The 24,731-nt window shown below is 38.3% G+C and overlaps 1 protein-coding gene across 1 annotated transcript in view; it reads left to right on the forward strand.

Annotated features, from left to right (window-relative positions):
• The window catches only part of PIK3C2G (phosphatidylinositol-4-phosphate 3-kinase catalytic subunit type 2 gamma), a gene marked incomplete at both ends in the record, with an annotated part of 202,712 nt that overhangs the window by 118,754 nt on the left and 59,227 nt on the right, over positions 1–24,731 (forward strand). The window contains 5 exons of the mRNA XM_082012052.1: positions 639–746; positions 3,054–3,146; positions 5,296–5,425; positions 7,542–7,678; positions 10,510–10,679. Coding sequence (XP_081868178.1) covers positions 639–746; positions 3,054–3,146; positions 5,296–5,425; positions 7,542–7,678; positions 10,510–10,679 — 638 coding nt within the window. The remainder of the gene's footprint in view (positions 1–638; positions 747–3,053; positions 3,147–5,295; positions 5,426–7,541; positions 7,679–10,509; positions 10,680–24,731) is intronic.

Here is a 24,731-nt window from a genome sequence, read left to right on the forward strand (position 1 = left end):
GGTTATCTTGAAAGTTATCGTGAATTCTTTTTACCTTCTTAAGGATTCAAAAATTTTCAAAGGATTTTTTCAGGAAACACGGTGTTGCTACTGAGAGCAATAAAGCAAACATGGAAGTAAAAACACAAAAATATTTGCAAAGAGAAAAATCCATGTAAAGAAAAAGAAATAGTAGTGATACATTATACATTACTGATGCATAATTCAGATTTTAGAGATTATTCTCAAGGCTGCAGTTGCTGTGATACTGAGAAACTCCCAAACCTTGCCGTTAACACACCTACAATTACTCAAGGGAGATCACAGTGTTGAGCAACAAGTTGTCCAGCAAGGCAAAAAAGAGATGAGATTCAGCAGAGCAGGTGTGAGGCTAATCAGCCCTTAATGAAGGGTATCGAATCTGCACCCACATGACAGCATGAACTGGTAGTGCATTTGGGCAGTAAATGCATGAATGTGGAGTAAAATCACAGTTCTAGCTTTTAATAACAACACCTGAGTGTGCCCTCATTAGCTGCTATAAGGTTACATGGATGCTACTAGCTCCAGAAACTGTTTAAAATATGGAAAGACAATCAATCGCTTAAAAACTGCTGTTATGTTCTTTCATAGTTGCCGTAATGGTTCATATGTTGCAGGAGGTGTTAAAGGTGGAACTTAACAGACTTCAGCAGTTCTTCCAGGAGGTAAAGGTTTGTCGACTTCCCCTGAATCCCGCGCTTGTTGTCCAAGGCGTAGAGGCAGATGTAAGTCTAGCTCATGCAATGGATTATGTTTGTAATTATTTTTTTTTTTTTAGTAAAAAGAGGGACTGGGAATGAATGGCTGCATTGACTAGGAAATAATCTTACTGGTATTAAGTATGAGTCATCTGGTAAACTGACATCCAGCCTAATCCCCTTGACACTGGGGGCCTTTGTTGGAGGCAGAGGTGAAGGGGACTGGTGGGGTGTGCGTTGCATGCGTGTCTCCCTTTGCGCAGCAGCAGCAGCAGCAGCAAAGATTTCAAACTCTGCGCAGCCCACTCCCAGCTCAGCTGCCCTGCCGTGGTGTTGGGATCTGCAAGGGCGCTTGGCTCCCCTGAAGCTGAGACCTGGTTACCATCCTGCCCAGGTAGCTCTTGGTGGCAGTTTTTGCTCACCCAAGACTCTCTCTTTTCATGGATGGGAGCAGCTAGAGGTCTAGAGCTAGCTCTCTTTTTGCTGAGGTGAGACTAGGCACGCGACTGAGAATTGCTAAAATATGAAATATTCACAGTAACTCACCCGTGTCTATGTCCCCTATTAAAAAATGGCTTAAAAATAAGGGAAACAACAATGCTCTTCCTTGACTTTACTTTGACCACAGCACTAAGACTCAGTTACTCATTGTTTAGAAATGTTTTCATAAGCAATACTATGCCAGGAATAAGCTGTTCCAGCTCTGGAGAAGGAAAAGTGTCCAGCAGCAAGAAAAAACAAACCCGAAGATACATTACCAGTTTACATTACATACATTACCAGTTATAGCTGCCTAATTACAGCAATTTGTGCTCTATTTTCGTTCTCTGGCTCATTATCCACAGTGGACCTGATTCTAAGAGGTGCTGATCCCTTCAACTGCCTTTGACCTGTGATTCTCCAAAGAATTGCTATTCAGCCTTGATCTTACTGAGAACAGAGGTCTTCCAGCACCCCACAGGCTTGGGCCAATTGTGTATGATATGTGAGAAGAATTTGAAGCCTGCTGCTTCTCACAGCTTTCAGGCTTTTTGGAAATAATGACTAATGGGAAGGTATCTCACCATACAGTCATGCTATTTATACTGCAGCAGCCTGGCTGGACAGATATAACATGTTTAAATATAAGTATCTGAAGTTTGGGGTTTTTTTTTTTCATTTTTCTTATATCATTACAGGCCATTATCTTGCTATAAATATATGCAGCTTCTGGATTGAACTGTATGTCAGTAAAATAATGCAAATTGGAATTTTTAAGTGCTTATAATTACCTAAATTTAATTCATTTTGGTGTCATCTATTGATTTTACCAGTAGCAACCACTGCTCCCAGCTCTGTCGGTAACGCATTATCTCACAGTAACCTTTCGAGCACTTATTGAGACATTTCAATTGGCAAAATTCCATAGGAGGTCAGGATTTCATCATCAATAATAGCTAGTGCACGTCGCAGAGGTATGATGCAGCTGAGACAATATGTGCATGCTTGTACCATGATTCGAGATATTTAGATGAAAAACAAGAGACACCTGTGTCTAGTAGTGTTTTTGTTCAAATTAGCCTCCATTGCACTCCACCCAGTAAGGAGAGCAGCAACTCCCGTGGGGTGCTCGTTTTTTCTAGAAACGAGGCCATTAATTTACCATTGTCTTTGGTTGGTTTTTTGGTGGGTTCCTCCCTGCCCCCCCCCTCCCCCCTTTTTAATGATGGTAATAATACCACCCTAACTCAGACAGGCTTTGCAGTGCTTGGCTCATTAATGCTTTTTGAAGACCTTTGAGGTCTTCAGGTGGAAGGAGCTGTAGGGCGTAAGAAGCCAGAGTTTATGCTTTGTTAAGATAAATTCCACATAAAATAGATTGTGATTTTCAGAATTTCCTGTATCCTCAGCCAGAGTGAGGTCACCAAAGAAATTAGCAGGTTCTTTGCTTCAATAAAGATTGTGTGATCGAGCAATACTTTTTTTTCAGAAAAGAATAGGACCAAAGGCTTTTCAGTGCTTTACAGATTCTTATTAGATCAGTCTTATGTACTTCATCCACTCCAGTCCCAGACAAAGTTTATCGTTAACAGGCCTGGGTGAAAATGAAAAACAGTACAGAAAATATTATTCATTCATATAATCTGATTTTTGGGTGAAACAAATTGCCTGTGGAAAAGAATTTCAAATTTTCATGACCCAGTTAAACTGTCAATAATATTAAGAATTACTTATTTTTGTTATCAGTGCAAGCGAGCATTGTTTAAAGATGGTACCTTTTTAGGAGGTATTGTATTAGCCTGATGTTTTCTATATGTGACACTGTTGTTGTTCTCTCATCTTTTTGCCCGGAAGTCATGTTCATATTTTACATCCAACGCGTTTCCATTAAAAATCGCTTTCATCAATGCAAATGCTCCAAGTGGAAACATCAATGTTATTTTTAAGGTATGTTCTTCCTCTAATCCTCAGTTCTTTTTTGTATGGAAAATGTTGATTTGAAATTCACCTAATTTATGTTTTAAACCTTGAGTCTGAGAATGTTTGATTTAGCTCTGCTGTTCACTTTTCCCAATTATTTTTTACACTAGAATTTTAATGGACTGTGCTGAGACAGTGCATTGAAGTAGAAACTTTTTGATCGGTAGAGAATCAAACAACTTGCGATTTTTTTTCTTAGTGGAGACAACCAGGCTAAAATATGAAGTTTATATTTTAAACCTAGTTTATTTATCACACTGGAGTCAGAGGGCAAGTCTCAGAGGAGGGATAGTTCAGAATGACTGAATCCAGTAGCCTTGTCCGTATGTCTCTAACAAACCGAAATACTGGAGTGTTGGAAACTGTATTTGCTATAGAGAACTAATTCCGCCCCTATCAGGCAGCATGGGCTGAGGAAAAGGAAGGTGGAGGGGACAGCAGAGGAGCTCGATCTCATTGGATTTACCTGGAGGAACTGACTGAAAATAAGCTCTGGTTTATTTTCCAGCTGTCACCTTCAAAGCTTCAGAGTTCAGGACAGTGCTATGTCCACCCACAAATAACAATACATGCAATCTAAAGTTACTTTTAAAAGAGCAAAAGTCTTCCGTAAGAGTGGACACTGTTTTTAGGGAACACTGAAGTTCATAAAATGGCTGATGGATACAAAATGGTCAGTGTTGCCAAATACATTATTCTTAGATCTTTTGCAGTATCTTGTTCCAAACCAGAAGCCTGAAAATTAATAACAAAAAATTTAAAAAAAAAAACAAACATTTCTAGCCTGTCTTGAATTAAATTGACCTTTAAAGCAGCTGTGATTCTCGGGAATAGAAGTATGCTTTCCAGGTGTGTTAGGGGGAGGCTAGCAACGTTAAGTTTTTCTGAACATTTAGAAAGCTGTTTCTTACAATATTTCATCTGAGAATCAACATTAAATAGACAGGTTCCTACTTACTTGAGCAATTTGAGCAAATGCCTGCTCATGGGGGCATTTAAACATTTGTGCTCGTTCTACCTAGACAGTATTTTCCCTGCTCAGTAACATTCAACAACCAACCAACTAACTGTCCAGTTGCTGTAGAAGTATTATAGCTGACATCACCTTCTCCTGTCAGCAAACTATTGTGTTGAAGTATCTCTGTACTATAGTTCCATTGTTTATTCATGATGGATAATGCGTACATAAAATGATAAGCACTATGGTACTAAATTGTCTACCGACTGTGTATGTGAGGGAAGGAGGGAAAGTAAGTGGAGAGAATAAGATTTTTCTCAGGTTTCAGTACTAAGAAGAATTAATTGGGGTTAAGATTACCTTTAAACGAAAGAAAGAAGATTTGGATTTTTTTCTTAAAGATGACTTTATTTCACATTAAATACTCACTTAATGGCAGTAAATGTCTGTAGATGCTTATGTAAAAAGAACGTAATAAAAGAATAAAGCACTTACAAATACCAGTAAAAGTCACATGTATTTTAGATGGGGTGGGAAGGAGGAAACAAAAAAAGCAAGGCTTTTGTTTTCACAGGCCATTTATTTAGCCACGGTTGAAGATAATCTCTTCATTACCTCTTGTGCCTACAGTTAAAGCCCCATTTCACTAAGATTATTGTTTGACCAACTCCAGGGGGAGAGCAGTCAACACTCTATCACTGTTTGAGTATGAATCAGGTCATGGGTAAAATACAAATTCATTATAAAATTTCCCTTCAGCATGCTGCAAAGCGTAACATTAGAAAAATGCTGTCATTTGTGAAAAGGGATCTAGCATTAGGTAGACTTTAACATGTAACTAAATTAAGTTCCTACCTCTGTATTAAATTTTCAAACTCTAATAATTTCATAGGAATAATAAGCAGAAAGACTGCAGTTACTCAGGGAGCATTTGTTGCCATCTCAGTGGCTGCCAAAACTGTTTCTGCCTATGTGTGCCATTTACGCTGTCCTCTTCTGACACAGGAAGTTAAGTAGCAACTTTGAAGAAAAGCAAGAGGGATTTACTGTAAAATGAACATAGCTATTTTGGTGAGGGAAAAAAATCCAAATGAAATAGGAAGTTATTTCTGTCTGGTATTGAAGGAGAAACCTGTATTTCTTGTGCAATTTTCACAGATAGGCGACGATCTACGTCAAGATATGCTGGTTCTGCAAATTGTTCACGTGATGGACAACATTTGGCTCCAAGAGGGACTCGATATGCAAATGATCATTTATAGGTGTTTGTCTACAGGAAAAGACCAAGGTCAGTTTTACACTAGGAAAGTTACCTGTATTACATTATTCATATCTCATGTAAACAGCAGTATACAAAAATCCTCCCTTTAACTTTTATTTTTATGGGTGTCTCATTTATCTTCCTCCTTAAAAAAAGAAATGCTTAGAATATCTGTTGCTCTAAATTGTGTACTTGCCTACTCCTGAACATTCATTTTATTTATTCATTCTGCTTCTCCAGAAGAAGTAAAACCAAACTCATTGAATTTTGTAGGAACTTAGGCTAGAATTTTCCAAAAGCCTCAAGACCATCAGCTTGCATCAGATTCTTCAAAGTAACTTCACACATCAAAAAGAGGGCCTTGGAGAAAATTGACCATGCCTACTAAAGTTTTAATCCAGTGTGATCCTGCATAAATGCTTAAGTGAACCTAGTTGCATGTGGCTACAGAAAGTACCTGTAGACAATTGATGACAGCTTCACAGTGTTGATTTTGAAATATTACTCTTGTGATTTATGCTGCTTAGGGCAAGCCTGACTCATCTGAAAGCTTTATTTTTCTCTTTTATGGTTATTATAGCAGAGCTGTAGCAGGGTTACCAATTGCTTGCTAAAGAAATTTACTGACAGCAATAAGCTTACTATTTTTTACTGACTCTCAAAATCTTTTACTGAAAATAATCCTTGCACAAATAGAAGACTGATGTGTCCAGGTTACCTGCTGTACAAAAAACTACCCCCCCCCAAAAAAAATCATTTAATTCTGAGCCACAAAGAGGAAATGAGAGAGGATGAATGATCTGAAGGAGGTGGGAGAAAGTATAGATAGTGCTTCATGCACATTGAGGGTGGTTAAGATGACCTGAAAAAGATTCCTCCCTTCTTTATAGAGGTGGGAGTCAAAGCTTGAAGGCTTCTTCTTCAAAGGCAAATAATACAAGAATACCATTTCTGAACATAATATTATAGTCTTTCTTATATACTGGCACTTAATTTGATTTTTACCAAGAAAGATACAGGGATCATCTGCAAATAATATTCTCTGCCAGTCTCTTCCTTTCAGCACCATAGCAGCAGAAAACCTTGGTGTCTGACAGATTTTCTTCACAACATCTTTCCTTGTGAGCTACAGAAACGTTAATATAATTGATTTACAGTTAATGATTAAGGATCAAAGGACCAAGTGACATGCCTGTGGTCATACTTATGTACGTACTTACATGTGCTAAAATCGCCTTGTGCACCCAGGTCTTCCAAGTCCTAGGCTAACAGCTTGCTCCATGGGCCACCTTTCCTACACAAAGGAGATAGGAGATGATAATTTCATAGTCATGGGAGCACAGAAGGCACTTTTCATAGAACTGTGGAAAGCAGATAAAGCGCTGGTAGGATGCCACTTTCCAGGCATGGTATAGTAAAGGAGCCTATCACCAACTGAAATTATTAGAGGAAGCCCTTCCTGTAATGCAGAGTTGTGGGATGACGTGCCAGGGGACAAGACACAGGGATAAGGACAGAAAGCTGGCAAGCCGGGTGTCAGTTCCAAAAAAGGAATTAAGTGCATGCGGTAAAGGCAGAGGATTCAAGTGAAGCATTGCAAAATGCTTGGCTTCTGTCTGCACTTCAAAGTCCCAGTTTATGTCATCTTGGATCAGACTAATTTCTGCATTATCTAGTATCCTTTCTCCCAGCTGTGATCAGCATCACATACTGCAGAAAAATTTGTGTAGCATTCTTGACAGTAAACACATATGAAATAACTTCATATTTAATTGTAAATATCTGATCCTATTTTTTATAGATTTTTGTTGTTTGTGTACATATTCTACCCACGTTGAATCTTGTTAAATTGCAGGCCTTGTCGGTACCTTGAGGCAGTTGTTTCCACAATATTGTTATTGGTGTTTTTATTTCTCATTTGCAGAACTGCCACTTTTTACTAAGTGTCCTTTGGTTTTTGTGTCCAAAGAGAAAGACAAAAAAAATCCTGACCTATATTTTCTATTGCATTCATTATTTTATAAGCTTTTAAATGTGTTTTTTTCTGCATGGAATGATCCAACAATAGGCAATATGCATCGATGGTCTTCATATCTTTTTAAGGTTGAAGGTTTTTCATGTGAACTCTTTTCTATCTGATTAGGATTGGTACAGATGGTGCCAGATGCTACAACACTAGCGAAGATCCACAGGGAGTCTGGTCTGATAGGACCACTGAAAGAAAACACAATTAAAAAATGGTTCCGTCACCATCATCCTCTGGAATCAAGTTACCAAGAGGTAACGTCATAATGAAGCTTATTATACATTCCATGTTTTACCATGGGGAAAAAAGAAACCAAATGGCAGGAAGCAGCAAATACAAACAACTCAGACACAAGACAAACAAGTCATATGTATAGAAGCCAGGGAACAGACTTAAATGCCACTCTCTTTCTAAGGAGATATTTCTCTAGATCAGGTGCGTTGTAATACATTTTCTATAAAGATGTGTCATAGAGATCTTTCGAAATTCAGAAGTAAAATGAAGAGAAGCTGAAGTAGATATTAAGTATTGAACTCAAAAACATTTATTTTTTAGGTCAGCTCTCTAAGTACTTTATTTATATAAACTATGCAAAGTCGTTGTGGATTTCCTGCATTTGGAAATGACTATGTCAATACGCACTGTTTTAGAAAGCTGTTTTATCAAAAGTACCTAGTTGTATGATACATAATTGGTACAGACAGTGCCAGATGCTACAAGACTAGTGAAGATCCACAGGGAGTCTGGTCTGATAGGACCATTGAAAGAAAACACAATTAAAAAATGGTTCTGTCACCATCATCCTCTGGAATCAAGTTACCAAGGGGTAACATCATAATGAAGCTTCATCATGCTTTTCATATCACATTGTGGGATCCCCTGTAATGCTTCTGATTTTATGAAGCTAGACATTATGGATGAACCAAAAAATTGGAAATTTTATTTGTAGAAGCAGAGGTTTCCCAAGGAACTCTTCTATTCAGTCTTTATTGTCTGAGAATGTTCTGAGGACCATGAAGAACCTTTTAATGTTTGTGTTGCTGGGACATTTTTTAGAACCCTACTCCATGCCCACAGTCGATTAGTAGCCAAAATTTTAAATTTAAAGGGGAGCTTTGAGTGTTTATCATTCTGAAAAGTCAGTGTTTTTATAGCAGTTTATTAGTAGATGTATAACATAAATATGTTTCATAAATTTTAGTAATTTTGTAATTATTCCATAGGCGTTTGTTCATCCACATTTTCTGTAAGAGCACTTGAATTCCTAGTATATCATCTTGATGCAATTAAATAGGAACAATCTGTATAGAATTTTTTTACAAATTTGTATGTTTACCGTGTTATGGTCAAAGAGCAGCCAATGTTTCCATTGAAAAGTGAGATACTATTAATTATTGATTGAAAACCTGGTTTCTTGCTGCTGCTGCTGTTTGTAAAAAGTACCATTAATGTGGAATATTCTAAAACCAATTTCTCCCCCTTTCAGTTTTTTCGACATAAAATACAGTCATATCTGATTGCATAGGGCATGCATAAAATTACTACTTTACATTCACCTTGCACTCGCGGGTGAATGAACCTTTCTTTTCTACTCATTAATAATCTTATACAATACTGTTTCTAAGGTGCTCAAAAAACATCATACAAAGTAAGCTTTAATGTCCTCATTTTACAGTTGGGTGAACAAAATCACAGAAAGCTTAGGTATTTTATCCAAGGTGATCGACGTGGGTGAGTAGTACAGTTAGACATAAAATTCAGCCAACTCTTGTGCTGTGGCCTGAGTCTTCCACGGTGCTGTCATCCATATCAGCTATTGCAGGTGGCACCCTGCATCTACAGGGAAATCCTCAATGCCTAGATAATGATTTACCTTGGCTAACGTAGGTTTCGTCCAAAAACATAAAGATCACAGATTAGAATTGTTTGGGTTTCTGTATAAATGGATCACATTAAGATTCATGGGAAATTAAGACTTCTGAATAAGAACTGCATTTTCAGTTCTTAGACTGTAATAGGTAAGACTAAAAAAAACCCAAAAGCTATTCCTTATGCTCTGGGGTAGAAAAGTGATCATCATTTCAATCAGGAGTAACTCTCCCCTCGGGGAGGACACTGAATATGTGTGTTGTGAAAGAGATTGGATAGATTCTTCCACTCAAAGAAGTCACAGTTGTTAAATACTTCCCACTGAAGTTAACAGAAAGCTTGGAATTACCTATGAGTGTCTGGTGAGCAGATCATTAGCTTGTACCTTTTCCACGTTTTTGGCAAAGAGCAATGCCACAGTGTAATAGTGTAAAGAGATTCATGAGATAGATCTGAATGAGCTAGTCTACTTACACAAAGTAGACTAACCATGAAAGTACACATCTCTACCATGTAAAAGAGTATCAGAGTAGGTTATATTAAACATGACTGCTAGACTGGGTTTTGGTTTAATCACGCTCTTGGGTCTCTCTGCAAGACACTAGGTTTGATCCCATAGTCTATTCAGATTCACAAATGTTATGAGCAGAAAATGGTTTAGCCTTTCTTTGTTTCAGTACATTTCTGTAAAATCGGCTTGAATTCTTTGGGCTGGAATATTGTGAGACTTGATTAATTAGGATTTGAGAAAGGAAACCGAGTTCTGGAGAAAAAAGACCCATGTAGATACAGAAGAGTACAGTGGCTGTAAAATAACCTACTTTCTTTACAAAGCAAATGGTTAAATTTGTGGATTTCCAACTAATTTCCAAACAATTGTTATTACGATATAAATGCAGGCTATTGAACAAAAAATGTCAACTTCCTGCCAAGAAGCTTGCTTTTCTTAGGTACGTTTCACCTTAGAAGTTTTCCATAGAATTCCAAGTACCCGTGAAACGCAAGGTGAAAACCTCATGCATAGAATTGTTCCTGCATTGTAACTTTGAAATTTGTGTATTACTTGTTTGCGTACCATTCCTTCAAACACCTGTCTGTTAAAAATTTAGCAATATGCATGTTATTTGTAGAACTACAATTTTTGGTTTTCTTGTTAGCATCACAAACAAATACATATCTCTATATTTCCAATAAGCACTTCTGTTTTACTAACTAGGCAATAAGGAATTTCTTTTATTCCTGCGCTGGCTGGTGTGTTGTCACCTTCATTCTGGGAGTCTGTGATCGACACAGTGACAACATAATGCTGACAAATGCTGGACACATGTTCCACATAGATTTTGGAAAATTTTTAGGTCACGCACAGACATTTGGAAGCATAAAAAGGTTAGTATCTATAGTAACACATATAGTAAACTTTAAAGCAATGTTCTGAAATTTCACAGCCTTATCAACACCCATGGGAAAAATACAGATGAGATCATGCTTCTTTTCTGATTTCTGAATTTTCCAAAACAACATCTTTTCCTTGTTCACAAAACCTAAAAAAAAAAAAAAGGAAATGACTGGAAAAAAACTTAAAATGCGATGTTGGATATCCCCTTTCAGTCTAAAAAAAAAATATCTAAATTCTTGCTTGGTGAGAGATTTGAATGATGCAGTTCAGTAGTGACCAGAGTAGTAGACTGGCCTATTCCAGAAGAATTCTGATGTCCATCTTTTTTTTTTCTAAGAGAAGAGTATCCATTTGGATAATGGATCCAAAATCATAGATGTATCTAATTGATCACTTTCTTCCCATTTTCAGAGAAGAAACCAAATTTTCAAAATAGACTTGGAGAATAATTACATTATGCCTCTGTGGGTAAAATTGCAAACTTTTTCATTATCTTTTGAAGTTTTACATCTAACCACACTGAGCTCAGGGGCTGTTTTACAAATACCTAATTTTTCCTAAACAAAGCTGTGATTTTTCTGTGTTTGTATCGATCTGTGATGTAACTATCCTGTGATAAAGATAAATAAAATAGTGTGATCATGCATTCTAGTTCCTAATGTGAACATACTATGGAGGAATGAATTGGGATGGAATAAGAATACATAGGATAATGCCAGTATGGGCAAAACACAAAGAAGGTGTTATAGAAGAGTAGAGAATGGATAAATGACCCCTAATACTGACAGGATGAGTAGTGTGTGTGTGTCTTTCCTCCACATTTCCTAATAATTTCCAGAACTAGTCCCAGAATTAAGTTTGAGCTAATTGTTCCTTCCTTTTTTCTTCTTTTTCTTTAATATTTTAAATTTTTATTTTAAGCTGGCCTTTGACTATTTTAAGCTATCTCAGTGTGTTAAGACAGAAATAACAGTGTGAGAGTATTGATAAGAGGGAAGCTGATGGGGCTAATAAGTACTTCTAAGCCAAGGAGTCAAAAGATTTAGTAGCAGTGCTCAGAATTATCGTCAATCATTCAAGATAAGCTCCCTTAATTCTATATTTGCTGTGGAAAGAATAAAGCAGAACAGAGTAATAAAAAAAGATACTCATTCACACTCTGAGTCAAGTGCTGCATCCCTTACTCCAGGAAACCTCCTTTTGGAGCCCAGCAGGAATTTTCTTGAGCAGTAATTTTACATGAGCAAAGAATTATCTAGTTTGAGTGAACAACAGGACAAAGCAAATATAGAGGTGGACACAAAACCCAAACTTAAATAGAAATTGTGTAATAGCAATAATGAAAATAGATGCTAATTTTACTGTTTTACAACTCTGTCATCTACACCATCTTATTAAGTCTATGAAAAGGACTTAAAATGTTGTCACTTCCATAAACAACAGTCATTTTTCCTGTTTCTCCATGCAGTATACTGCTTTTAAAATATAAAATAAAAGAATACATTTTAGGATTTCCATTCATGGAGTCCCCTCATGGTTCCTTAGTAAAATTGGACTCATATTTAATAGTGGGTTGTGAACATCATGGGACAGTGATTGTCTTTGTCACACCTACATGCAACTGAGAGATACAGTATTAATGACTACAGTTCTCATGAGCTGTATGCACCTTCATGAAATGTAACATTATTTGGAACACAGGAACACGGGGATATCACATTTCTAAATCCCATAAATTTCAGGCTCTCTCAAAATTTGAAACCCTCAGTGCTATTTGTATCTACTCATTCCCACAAGGCAAGTCGTGATTTAGGTTTAGCCTCTGGTTTCTTTAACAGCTCTTTATATTATATTTTTATTTGAGTTCTTATTAGATTTTAATTTGAGTTCTTTGCACACCCAACAATATCATAGCCCTAAAATAATATTGATAATACAGCAGCACAATGCTTTCAAATCTTTAGAATTATTACAGAATCACAGAATCATTAAGGTTGGAAGAGACCTTTAAGATCAAGTCCAACCATTAACCCAACACCACCAAGCCCACTAAACTATGTCCCAAAGTGCCATGTCTACATGTTTTTTGAACACTTCTAGTGATGGTGACTCCACCACCTCCCCGGGCAGCCTGTTCCAATAATTGACCAATCTCTCAGTAAGGAAATTGTTCCTAGTACCCAGTCTAAACCTCCCCTGGCACAATGTAAGACCATTTCCTCTCGTTCTGTCGCTAGTTACTTGGGAGAAGAGACCAACACCCACCTCGCCACAACCCCCTTTCAGTAGAGAGCGATAAGGTCTCCCCTCAGCCTCCTCTTCTCCAGACTGAACAACCCCAGTTCCCTCAGCCAATCCTCATAAGACTTGTGCTCCAGACCCCTCACCAGCTTCGTTGCCCTTCTCTGGACACGCTCCAGCACCTCAACGTCCTTCTTGTAGTGAGGGGCCCAAAACTGAACACAGTATTTGAGATGCGGCCCCACCAGTGCCGGGTACAGGGGCACGATCACTTCCCTACTCCTGCTGGCTACACTAGTTCTGATACAGGCCAGGACGCTGTTGGCCTTCTTGGCCACCTGGGCACACTGCCGGCTCATGTTCAGCCAGCTGTCAACCAGCACCCCCAGGTCCTTTTCTGCCAGGCAACTTTCCAGCCATCCTCCCCAAGCCTGTCGCATTGCATGGGGTTGTTGTGACCGAAGTGCAGGACCTGGCTTTTAGCCTTGTTGAACCTCACCTCACACAGTTGACCTCAGCCCGTCGATCCAGCCTGTCCAGATCCCTCTGCTTAGCCTTCCTACCTTCAAGCAGATCAACACTCCCACCCAACTTGGTGTCATCTGCAGACTTACTGAGGGAGCACTCGATCCCCTCATCCAGATCATCGATAAAGATATTAAACAGAACTGGCCCCAGAACTGAGCCCTGGGGAACACCGCTTGTGACCAGCCACCAGCTGGATTTACCTCTATTCACAACAACTCTCTGGGCTTGGCCATCCAGCCAGCTCTTTACCCAGTGAAGAGTACACCTGTCTTTTAGTTGCATGTAGGTGTGACACGAGCTGCCAGTTTCTCCAGGAGAATGCTGTGGGAGACGCTGTAAAAGGCTTTACTAAAGTCCAGGTGGACAACATCCACAGCCTTTCCCTCACCCACTAGGTGGGTCACCTGGTCATAGAAGGAGATCAGGTTGGTCAAGCAGGACCTGCCTTTCATGAACCCATGCTGGCTGGGCCTGATCCCTAGTGCTGACCCTTGGGCTTCGTGAAGTAGATACTATACACGTACCTGTGAAGTTCTATACGTGGCTTTAAAGAATGAAAAGCATCTAATACAAATCCCCGTACATGCAACTGGTCTTTACACACATCACACAAACTTTTTTTATTGTAAAATTAAATCTGTGCAAATGAATGAAGGCTTATAGAAAAGGAGAACCTATCTGAGCTGCTTAAAATAGTCATTCCTTTCAGAATTTCGGCAGATAACTTGCTTGCCACAGCTGTCCATTTTCTGTTCTCAGGGAGCGCTTTTTGCTGTTAACAAACTCTTATTCCTCACAAAGCTTCATGAGGACAGGTCCTCTCCAGTATTCTGCATATGGAGCATTTCTTCTGATGTAAATAAAGTGAAAGGCATACATAGGAACTTTGAGAATCACATGCTGTCATGCATGGGCTGCAGCTCTTTCTATCAAATCCAATATGAGTCTTCAGAGAACCCTTTGAATCTGATATGATTCATGCAGTTATGCTCCCTTTTGCATTCGTGATTGTATAACACCCTGACAAGGGATTAGTTAACTTTTCTAATTCCTGCCCTCATCTTTGGATGTCCAATAAATCTGCTCAGTTTTGAGGCACAAATCAGTAGCTCAACTCTTATAGATTTCAGAGGGAAGAGGAATCAGGAACTTAATGTCTTTTCCAGTTCCATGTACTAATAACCTGTCTTTGCTTGGGTCTAGGAATTAATGTCTCAGAAGTGTTGGAGAGAGACATATGATGTATCTAACCAATAGCATAATAACAGAATTCTTAGCAGAAGAATTATACCCGAGGTCCCACAGGGAACTTTCCTACTGAACCATGAGATTTCTTTTATTCTTATTTTTTTTTAATCATCCTGGATGACACACATTTTGTTAGTGTTAATAAAATACTCCTCCTTTCATTCTCTAATCCGGCTGCCACATTTGACCCTACATTCCCCTAAAGCAGTGAATTCTGCAGGCACCCTTCAAACTGTATGAAGAAACGTTTCTCATTTAATTTCATACAACCATCCTGTTCTTTATCTACTGATTATTCTGTGGCAATCATCTTAGACCAACTCCAACTGAAATGGGTGTAATATTATCCAGGGAATCATATGGGACTAGGTCAGCCATCCAATGGTATGGTAGGAGGTGTCTGGCTCATGGTTGTACCTGCCATGCTTTCTTTGCTCTTGCTTTCTTCGCTCTTGCTTTCTTCATTTCAATTCTGACCAGTTCCTTTTGAACATTTTTTCTCTGGTGAATTAAGCAGTAAGACATTTATTTAAATCCTGTGTTAACTGAACTAATCCTAACTTCAGCAGTTTCATCCTCTCCACTACCAGTCACTTCCAGCACCGTCATCTGTGTTTAGTCAGTCAGTGGTGTGTAGCCTGAAACCTGATGGCAAGATATAGAGTAGTCCAACTCATGGCACACTGTATATTCACATTTTGATAACCTAGGTGTCCATTCTTTTTTTTAAATACCCAGTCACCCAGATTATTTACAAAGCTCACTGGCCTTTCGTTTCCCTGATGTGAATCACAGAGACCCTCTTGTCTCTTTGCCAAACTAATCCCGTGTCTTGGAGTGCTTTTCCCAGAAGTTAAATCTGCTAAGCTGGTTTCCTTCTACAAAGTTAATTACTAGAGGCAGCCTAACTATTCCATTGGGAAATTCAATTTTTTTGAAGGAAGTTTCAAAAATATGAGAAAATTATGTTTCCCACACTTTCTTCCTATGTCAGTGTTTTCCTATACTGAAAAGCACTTAAGAAAGTCTGAGCATGTAGAAAAGTAGAAGTGTCTCTTTCTGTTTAAAGGTTTAAGAACACATTTCATTTTTGGTGTTAATAACATAAAATGAGTCCTACTGTATCACTGGAAGTGTTTATTTGAAAAAAATGCATTCTTTTCAGGTATTTCTTTCTAAAACAGAAAAGTTGGCATACAGTCAGGGAAAAATAAGTTCTATCTGCATTCTTTGATTACACTATATCTACATGTGTTCCATCTTTTTCCTAAAAACAGGAAAAAATGGGGAAGAAGGAAGATGGCAATTTGAGAATTTCACATTTTATTTTTTTCTGTTTGCCTTTTTACAATTGTATTTAGGGTACTCATCTACTAAAGGAACAGCCTAAAACTTGAAAGTAAAAACTTAAACTATAATCACTTTTCATTTTCTAAATTTGTGCATTAAAGCTGTTGGACTAACCTGTATTACCTGCTGAAAGTTTTCGTTAGGAATTTTCAGCCCACCTATTTATTAATTCATTATCTGCAGTTTAATTAATTTTTCTGATGTGATTGGTCTGGAGTTACCAGTTTATGCGAACTGATAACTCCTAATTCTTTGCCGCCATCTATTTTCAGCGCTTCTTGTATGCCACCCTCCATTAATCTCTGACTGAAATCCTGGAAAGATTTAATTTCATGACTTAAAGCACCTTAGTAGCCCAAATGATCTTAATAAGGTTATACAGATGTTTAAAGACAGTCATACACATAAGTCTTTGCATAAAGAGTGAAAGGTGAAATACGCATAAAGACCTCGAGGTGAAACAATGTCACCTCCAAGGTGACAAGGCCTAAAGGGGCTTGAATTTATGAGGCAAGAAGTCCATCACTTCTGAAAGTCAACTGTCTCCAATTGGCCTGAATTAAACACCAAAAGCACAAGTCGAGTCTGAGAACATATGAGCAGCACAAGTTGCAGTCATGAGTTTCAGATGCATTTCTGTTATTTTTGTCTGCCTTGAAGAGTAGGTGTTTATTGTTGCTGGTTTGATGCTTTCTATAATTACTGAGCCTGGATAGTAGTTCGCCCTTTACCATTGGTTACTTATTTTCAGTATAGCCTCTTGTGGCCATTCAACTAAGGCTTTTTGAAATCAGAGTAAATCATGTTCACTGTCCACTTTGTAGCCTTAATTTTTTTGGTTATCCTTTTCAAAGTACCCAGACAGTAAAGGAGGCAATGATTTTCCCATACAGTGGCTGTATGGATTTGACCCTATCCAGTTTTGTTCATCCAAGTGCATTGTTCTGCTGAATTGAGTTCCCTGGAACCCAGTTCTCATCTTCCACAACTCTCAGTATCCTACTTGGCTTTTCATTCAGTTCAAGCATGGCATAAACTGCTTTCCTACCTTCAGGAACAGCCACTTTCTCAAATGAGCTATCATATATTCTTGTTAACAATCATCTGGGCTAGAGAAATTGTTTGATACCTTCAGAGCCACCAGTGGAATTCCCTCCACTTTGGGAGATTTACCACACGTGAGTTATTCAAGTGAAGCCCTATCAACTTCCTGCTTCAGAGATTTCATCCTGCCTTCTCCCCTTCTCTTCTCTTTCTATTAGTCACACCACATTTTTTTGTAGAATGGGACTCTAGAGACAGGAAGTTTAACGATAAAACAGAAATAAAGGGAAAACAGACATCATGTTCACTGTCCATTTTGAATATATAATTTTATTTGTTATCCTTCCAAAATATAAATTTTTACAGAGACATGTATTTTCTCTTTTCTGCTCCAATCAGAAACATTTTATTGTATCAGCTCTTTCTCCAAAAGCTTTCTATACACACCTTTTTATGTTTGGGGAAAGCTATTCTCACACCAGTCAAGTACACATGAAGCACTTCTAAATTAATCTCTGTTGCTTGGTCTTGGTATCTTTCTCTGCTTGTTCTGCACACTGTGCCTTTGTCCTTCATCTTTAACTGGAAAGCATACTGATATATTTGGAGAAAAGTCTTACAAGGAGCGGCTGAGGGAACTGGAGTTGTTTAGTCTGGAGAAGAGGAGGCTGAGGGGAGACCTTATCATTCTCTACAACTACCTGAAAGGGGGTGGTGGTGAGGTGGGTGTTGGTCTCTTCTCCCAAGTAACTAGTGATAGGATGAGAGGAAATGGCGTTGGGTTGCACCAGAGGAGGTTTAGATTGGATATTAGGCAAAATTTCTTTACTGAGAGAGTGGTCAATCATTGGAACAGGCTGCCCAGGGAGGTTGTGGAGTCACCATCAGTGGAAGTGTTCAAAAAACGTGTGGATGTGGCACTTCGGGACATGGTTTAGTGGGCATAGTGGTGTTGGGTTGACAATTATACTTGATGATCTTAGAGGTCCTTTCCAACCTTAATAATTCTATGATTCTGTGATTTCTGACCAACTTGTCTGGCAATATTTAGGGAATTAAAAGGTCTGGATTGTTCCTTAAAACAACTATTTAATTTGATTAGGAAATAACCCACTCTTTGCTGCATTAGTAAACCAGCAGAGACTATGCTATAAAGGTAACTCCTCATACTGCAAAGCCCCTTGACTTTCTGCTAATGTATTTTCTGATGGTCAGAATACAGAGAAAAAGAATCACCTTTGCATTGTTAAAAGTATCTGAACAATACTGGTTTTGCTCCAGTCTTCTAAGCTTCTAAGCTATGTCGTCTAAAGGGCTATTTCATAAAAATTCAGGCTAAAAACCTGTACTTATGTTTGGTTTGGTTTTGTAGACACTATAGACCAAGAAAATGAAATTGCATTTGCACACAAACTCAGAATTGTCATTCAGTCACTGTAATGATACCAGATATCCCAGGAAACTGTTGGAATATACAGATACCTGTGCATTTCTGTATATATATTTTTTTGCCTCATCCCTGAAAACATTCAAGGTCAGGTTGGATGGAGCTCTGAGCAACCTGACCTAGCTGAAGATGTCCCTGCTCATTGCAGGGGGGTTGGACTAGGTGACCTTTAAAGGTCGCTTTCAACCCAAAGATTCTATGATTCTGTGATATATAATTCATTTAAGATTTCATCCCCTGCCCTAAGGAATTTCTGTGCAATTAAACTTCTTCATCACCAGTTTATTTCTCTATTTAGCCTGGTGATACACAAAGCTCCTGCAACAATCTACTACTGTGTTTTCCAAATAGCCATCTCATACTGGAAAGACCTGTTTATCTGAATTTTCGGTTGGTATGGGATATAAGCCCATACCTTGTTCTATTTACTTTAAGGCAACTTTTAGGTCTGAGTTTTAAAACCTTTTTTCAGTACTGAGGGTCAGTGAGAACACAAAAAGCAGTTGTCCAACAGTCTCTATTAACAGGAGGAATTGCTCCAATCTCCTCGTGAATTAACTCTAGTGTTTTATCAATAAGGTCAGTAATAAACTCCTAACAAACCTGTAAAATTTGATAGTCTTAGAAAATGGTATAATGCATCAGGAATGCTGTACTGAGCACTTTCAAATGTAGCTATTGAATGTGAAGTATACAATGGATTTAAATCCACCTTAACATTGTTATGCAATCTGGTTGCTGGTGACTCTCAATGGAGGCTGCTTTATGTGTCTCTATCTGAATAGAGGATCCTAACTCAGCTCAGAAGGTGCCCCAGCTGGACACAGTAGTGCTTTTTAACCAGTCAATGTAAGATGCATATGGTTGCAACAGGACAATGTTTGAAACTATTGAAGGCATCTATGTTCTTAAAGCAGAGTACAGCTTCTTTCAGGGAGGATCTTTTTTAGATTCTTCCAAATGATACAATCAGTTGACTGCACAAAATGGTTGAAATTCTGTGACATGAGTGAATAAATTCTGTGATTAGACTGCAGAATAAGTATTGACCACAGCAGAGACTGGGACACTGCAGCCAGAGCGAAAACTATCAAGAGATGCCTCAGTTTCTGCTTTCCCATCACGAGTCTATTGCCAATTTTCTTGTTACAATGTAAGCTTCCAGATGAGCCCCAGTGGCAATACACACTGCAAATACTAGTTCTACACTAAGAACTGTAACCATGTCTAACCTCAGCTGTCAACATTTGTGTTAGCTCTAATGTCACTTAGCATAGTAATCCTATGGAACCGGGTGTAGTCAAATCTCCATGATTCACAAACTCACTAACTTCACTTGTCCCACAATGAAAGGGATTTTAGTTAAGTCACATTCCCTTGCACTTTGCACGGGCAAAGGGGCACAAAGAAATATTTACCATGGTTCAGTTTACATGGGGAAACTGGATGTTAACAGAATAATGAATCAGAGCCCTTAGCTTAGGCGAGGATTATAGCTTGTCTTCCACCGTATCCATTAAGCATGATTAAATCTCAATGTAACCAATTCAGTCACTGACAGAAACAGATAAATCCTTCAGAATACGCCAGTCCACTGTGTGAAGTGTTTCTTTTATTACTGATCAAAATAGCAGGTATGTCCAACACAGTGATTTTACTGAAAAGCTAACATTAAGGCTCTGATAGTGAAAAATAATGATAATAGCAAAGTTGATATACGCATAAGAACTAACTTAATCAATAAATAAGACCATAACGGTTTACGAACTGTCCTCAGTTACCTAAGGAATTCAGGACTTTCTAGTTTGATGTTTCTGCCTTTAAACATAGATGTTAATATAAAAATAATATGGGTAAAACTGTAATCAGAAATGAGATTTCAAATTTATAGTTAGAAAACTTTTAATGCAGTAGATACCTCAAACAGCAGCAGAAATGGCAGAAAATAGAGTTAAACCATGTCATCTGCTGTAGACTTGACTTCTGGTCATTTGGTTGAAGAATATAATTAAAAATATTAGATTCATGTTTTCAATGTCCAGGCCATGTAGTTTACCTGACCCAGGGATGCTCAGGGCATTCAGGAAACTTTCTGTGTAAGTATTAAGGGGATAGAGTCAACACTAAATTCAGACCCATTTACCAAGGGCTATGTCCAGTTGAATATTGAAATCCTCCCAGCATAACCTCTCCAGGGAATCCGCTTCAATATTTAATTATCCTCACAGTGAAGGGTTTTTTTCTTGTGGCCAGTCAGAACCTCAGCTGTTTCAGTTTTCTCTCTTATTCTTGCCTGCATACATCTGTTTCATAACGTCCTATAGATACTAGAAGATTCCTGTTTGGTCTCCTGAAAACCTTCTAATCTCCTGGATAAACAAGCCCACCTTCCTGAGCCTCTCCTCGTGCTTTGGTGCTTTAGCCCTGAGATGGCTTGGTGGGCCTCTGCCGAACGTACTCCAGTTTAGTGACACCTTTCTTGTTTTGCCAGAATACGGACGAACAAGTGCTAAGTAAAGGGAATCTACTGACTACTGTCCCATGCATTCAGCCCAGGATGCTGTTAGCCTTCATAACTTCCAGGGCTCATATTTGGCCCACCACTGGCTCATGCTCAGCCTGATGCCCACCATCTGAGGGCCTTGGCAGTGAAGACTGAGGCAAAGAAGGTAATGACTACCTCAGCCTTGTCTGTGCTTCCATGTCACTAAATCACCAATCAATCAGCAGCAGGTCCACATTTTCTTTGTTCATCCTTTTACTGAAGACGTATCAGTAACACTTCTTGTTGAGCTCCATGTCCACCACCAGTTTTAACTCTAGCTGAGCTTTGCCTTTCCTAACACCATTTCTACATGCCCAGGCAGAGTTTCTATATTTCTCCAGTCCTTACTTCCACTTCCTATATATGTCCTTTTTGCCTTGAAGCTTAGTCGTATGTTCCCTTGTTTGGGCAAGTGACTCTCCATCTCTCTGTTAATGGAAATGAAAGCTATTAAAAATACAATTGAGAGTAAATCCCTCAGGATAAATAAATTCTGTTTTTTTTGAAAGTTGTTTCAAATTTGCTAATTCAGTTCTCTCTTCTATTCCTTTTTATAGCATTGCAATTACTATTTGGCAATTAAAATTTGGACATTCATTTTATCTAGAAGTGGATGGACATACGTCAGGTCTGGGTGATTTGAGAAATAAAGTCTCAGATAGAGAATGTTTGTTCATTTTTTAGTAGAGGCCTATTATAAGAGTTTTTGACTGTGATGAATGTTGGGATTAGCAGTAATAGGCATTTTTTCAGAAAGGGATCTGAGAGTTATACTACAGATGAGTTATACTATGAACAAGTTGAATATGGGTTGATGATACAATATTGAATGGGAAAGCATGAAATGTGAAGTAGTCCTTTTGCTTCACGTGACACTGGTAAAACTTCAGCTGGAATATTTTCAACATTTTACTTTTAGAAAGATGTGGATAAGGAGTCTAGAGAAATTACAAGGAGTCCAGAGAAATTACAAGGAGTCCAGAGAAAAGCAATTAAAATTACCAGACATCTGGAAAACCAGACTTATGAGAAAAGGTTGAAACAATTGTCTACAGAAGATTGAGGAAAGGCATAACAGTCTGCAAATACTTTTGAGGCTGCTGTAAAGAACACGGGATCTTCATATTCCCTTAGGCAAGAACAAGAATCAATAGTATGAAAGCACAGCAAGGTTACATTAGATACTTAAAGGCGGCTTATAAAAAAGTTGGGAACAGACATTTTAGCAGGGCCTGTTGCGATAGGACAAGGGGTAATGGTTTTAAACTAAAAGAGGGTAGCTTTAGATTAGGCATAAGGAAGACACTTCTCACAAAGAGGGTGGTGAAACACTGGAACAGGTTGCCCAGACATGCCCCATCCCTGGAAACATTGAACGTCAGGTTGGACGGGGCTCCAAGCAACCTGACTCATTGCAGGGGGCTTGGAATAGATGACCTTTAAAGGTCCCTCCCAGACCAAACTCTTCTATGATTCTATGATTAAGGAAAAAACCTCTGTGAGGTGAGATACTGGAACAGGAATCTGACAGGGAGGTTGGAACAGAACTCTGCCACTAAAAGTCTTTGAGAATAGGCTAAATAAGCATCTCAGAAGCATTTTTATGGCTGATCTTGTCCTGGTAAGCAGAAAGATGTAGTATCTCTTGAGGTCCCCTTTCCAGGCATATTTTTAAATAACTCTTTATGTGCTTGCTTGAGATGAATTGCATTGTGCAGTGGTTCACTGTTTCATTCCTTAATATATGAAAGGAATACACTTGCTTGTGTTTTTTTCTGTGTCTACAAATATGTATAGTTACTATGATTGGGTATTTTCACTTGGCTTAGAGAAATAAGCACTCGTGTTCATTTATTTTCTGTGAGTGTGTTCTTCAATAAGCTTTTGACTTTTGCTGCAGAGCAAAGGATGTTAGCATTCAAACACTCCCTAAAACCATTTCATATTTTACTGTATGCATCTAAATTCCACATAGTCATGCTGAATACTAGCAGTCACTCTTGACTCAGCCAGAATGGTTTTATAGCAGTCAGGGAATATATGGGGGTGTATGCTGCTGAGCAGCTGATTTTTAAATTACAACCAGTTCTGCATGGTTTCTCACGCACTGTCTCCTACGTCCATATGACAACTTGGACTAAAACTGTTTTGATATTGTATTACTGTGTGTGACTTGAACTTTTCCATAACTACACTATTAGGAAGTTTAAATTGGATGAGTAAAGGTCATTTGTTGTTGATTATCTCATATGCTTTTTCTGCTTAATATAAAAGTCAATGTATCATTCTTAAATGTTCCGTACCGTGAGATTCAGAGTAGGAAAAACTAAAACCATTGTTGACCTTTCAAGCTTTGTTAATCAGTTTACATCTAGTGTTTCATAACAAATCGTGATGGTCTTACTGGTCTTCTTGGAAGGCAGCATATTTCTAGCCTACGGTGAAGTCCTGGTAAATGTTCCCATCACCCCAGACAAAGTTTGTTTTTGCACGATGATCTCTTCAGCTGCTTGAGGTTTCCTTTCTTTTTTCCCTCTCATGATATATCATCCAAACATTCGTAATCTCCAGAGGAACTACAAAACACATTCCCATGAAAATCTTAAATATCTAACAGCAGTACACAAGAAAAAGTGAATAAAAACACCATAAAACTAGCCTTGCTTCTCACTGAATGACTTGAGTAAACTCTTTGTCACAGCCATAGTAAGGTATAAGTCTTTAAGGTCCAGGGCTGCAGTCAGATTCTGTCATAAACAGGGGTATTTTCTTTTTGACTGATATCTATTATAAAACCAAAGGGCTTATTAATCTCATTTAGGGCTTTAGTGGGAGAAAAAAAAAAAAAAGAGTAAGCAAGCTGTAATAAGGGAGCTTTATTGATTTTTAGGAGGCTTATTGGCTGTACATCTTTGGTCTATCTCAAGCCATACCACTTCTCTCAATGCGGCTTTTTTTTCTAGAAATTATGGTACCCAACATTGCTGTTATACAGTAGAGGTCATTCAAGAATGCTTCAATTCTGTATTTCTTTAGCACACCATAAAGAATAAAAAGGATTTTGGTCTTCTACAGAGGTGTGATAAAAGTCTTTTACTTGAAAATGCTTCATCATCCCAGTTTTGTTAAACTGATGCAAGTAATTTCATTAATTTGATGGAAATATCAAGTTGTAATAGATACAGATTTTAGGCCAAGGGGCCTTTACATCTTATGGATGTAAAGTATTATAGGGCTTAGCTGTGATCTTGAGAGTATATTTTGGGGTAAGCAGTATTTAATGCTTATATCTCTTGGATAACTTTATGTGAGTGAGCTATGTAATATATTTATGTTCAAATGAGTGATGTCTTTCATAGTTATTACTACCAGACCTTTGGATGCATTGCATATCTTCTGAATAAATGCCATCATGTAATATGATCTTAGCTATGTGCCACAAAGGCGGCTGTCAGTTAGTGATGTACTGGTTTAAATATAGAAATACAGGCTGTGCACAGGGGTGACGTTCATTTGCACATGTATGTGTGTGACTGTTAGAATGCTCATGCAATACCAGGGCATGCATTGCTTTTTTATTTATGTAGGCTAAACCAGCCTCTATTGTTTGCTGATGTATATTTTCCCACGCATGATGGA

The sequence above is a fragment of the Phaethon aethereus genome (assembly GCF_964289735.1).
Source record: "Phaethon aethereus genome assembly, chromosome: 1".
Classification (NCBI taxonomy): Eukaryota; Metazoa; Chordata; class Aves; order Phaethontiformes; family Phaethontidae; genus Phaethon; species Phaethon aethereus.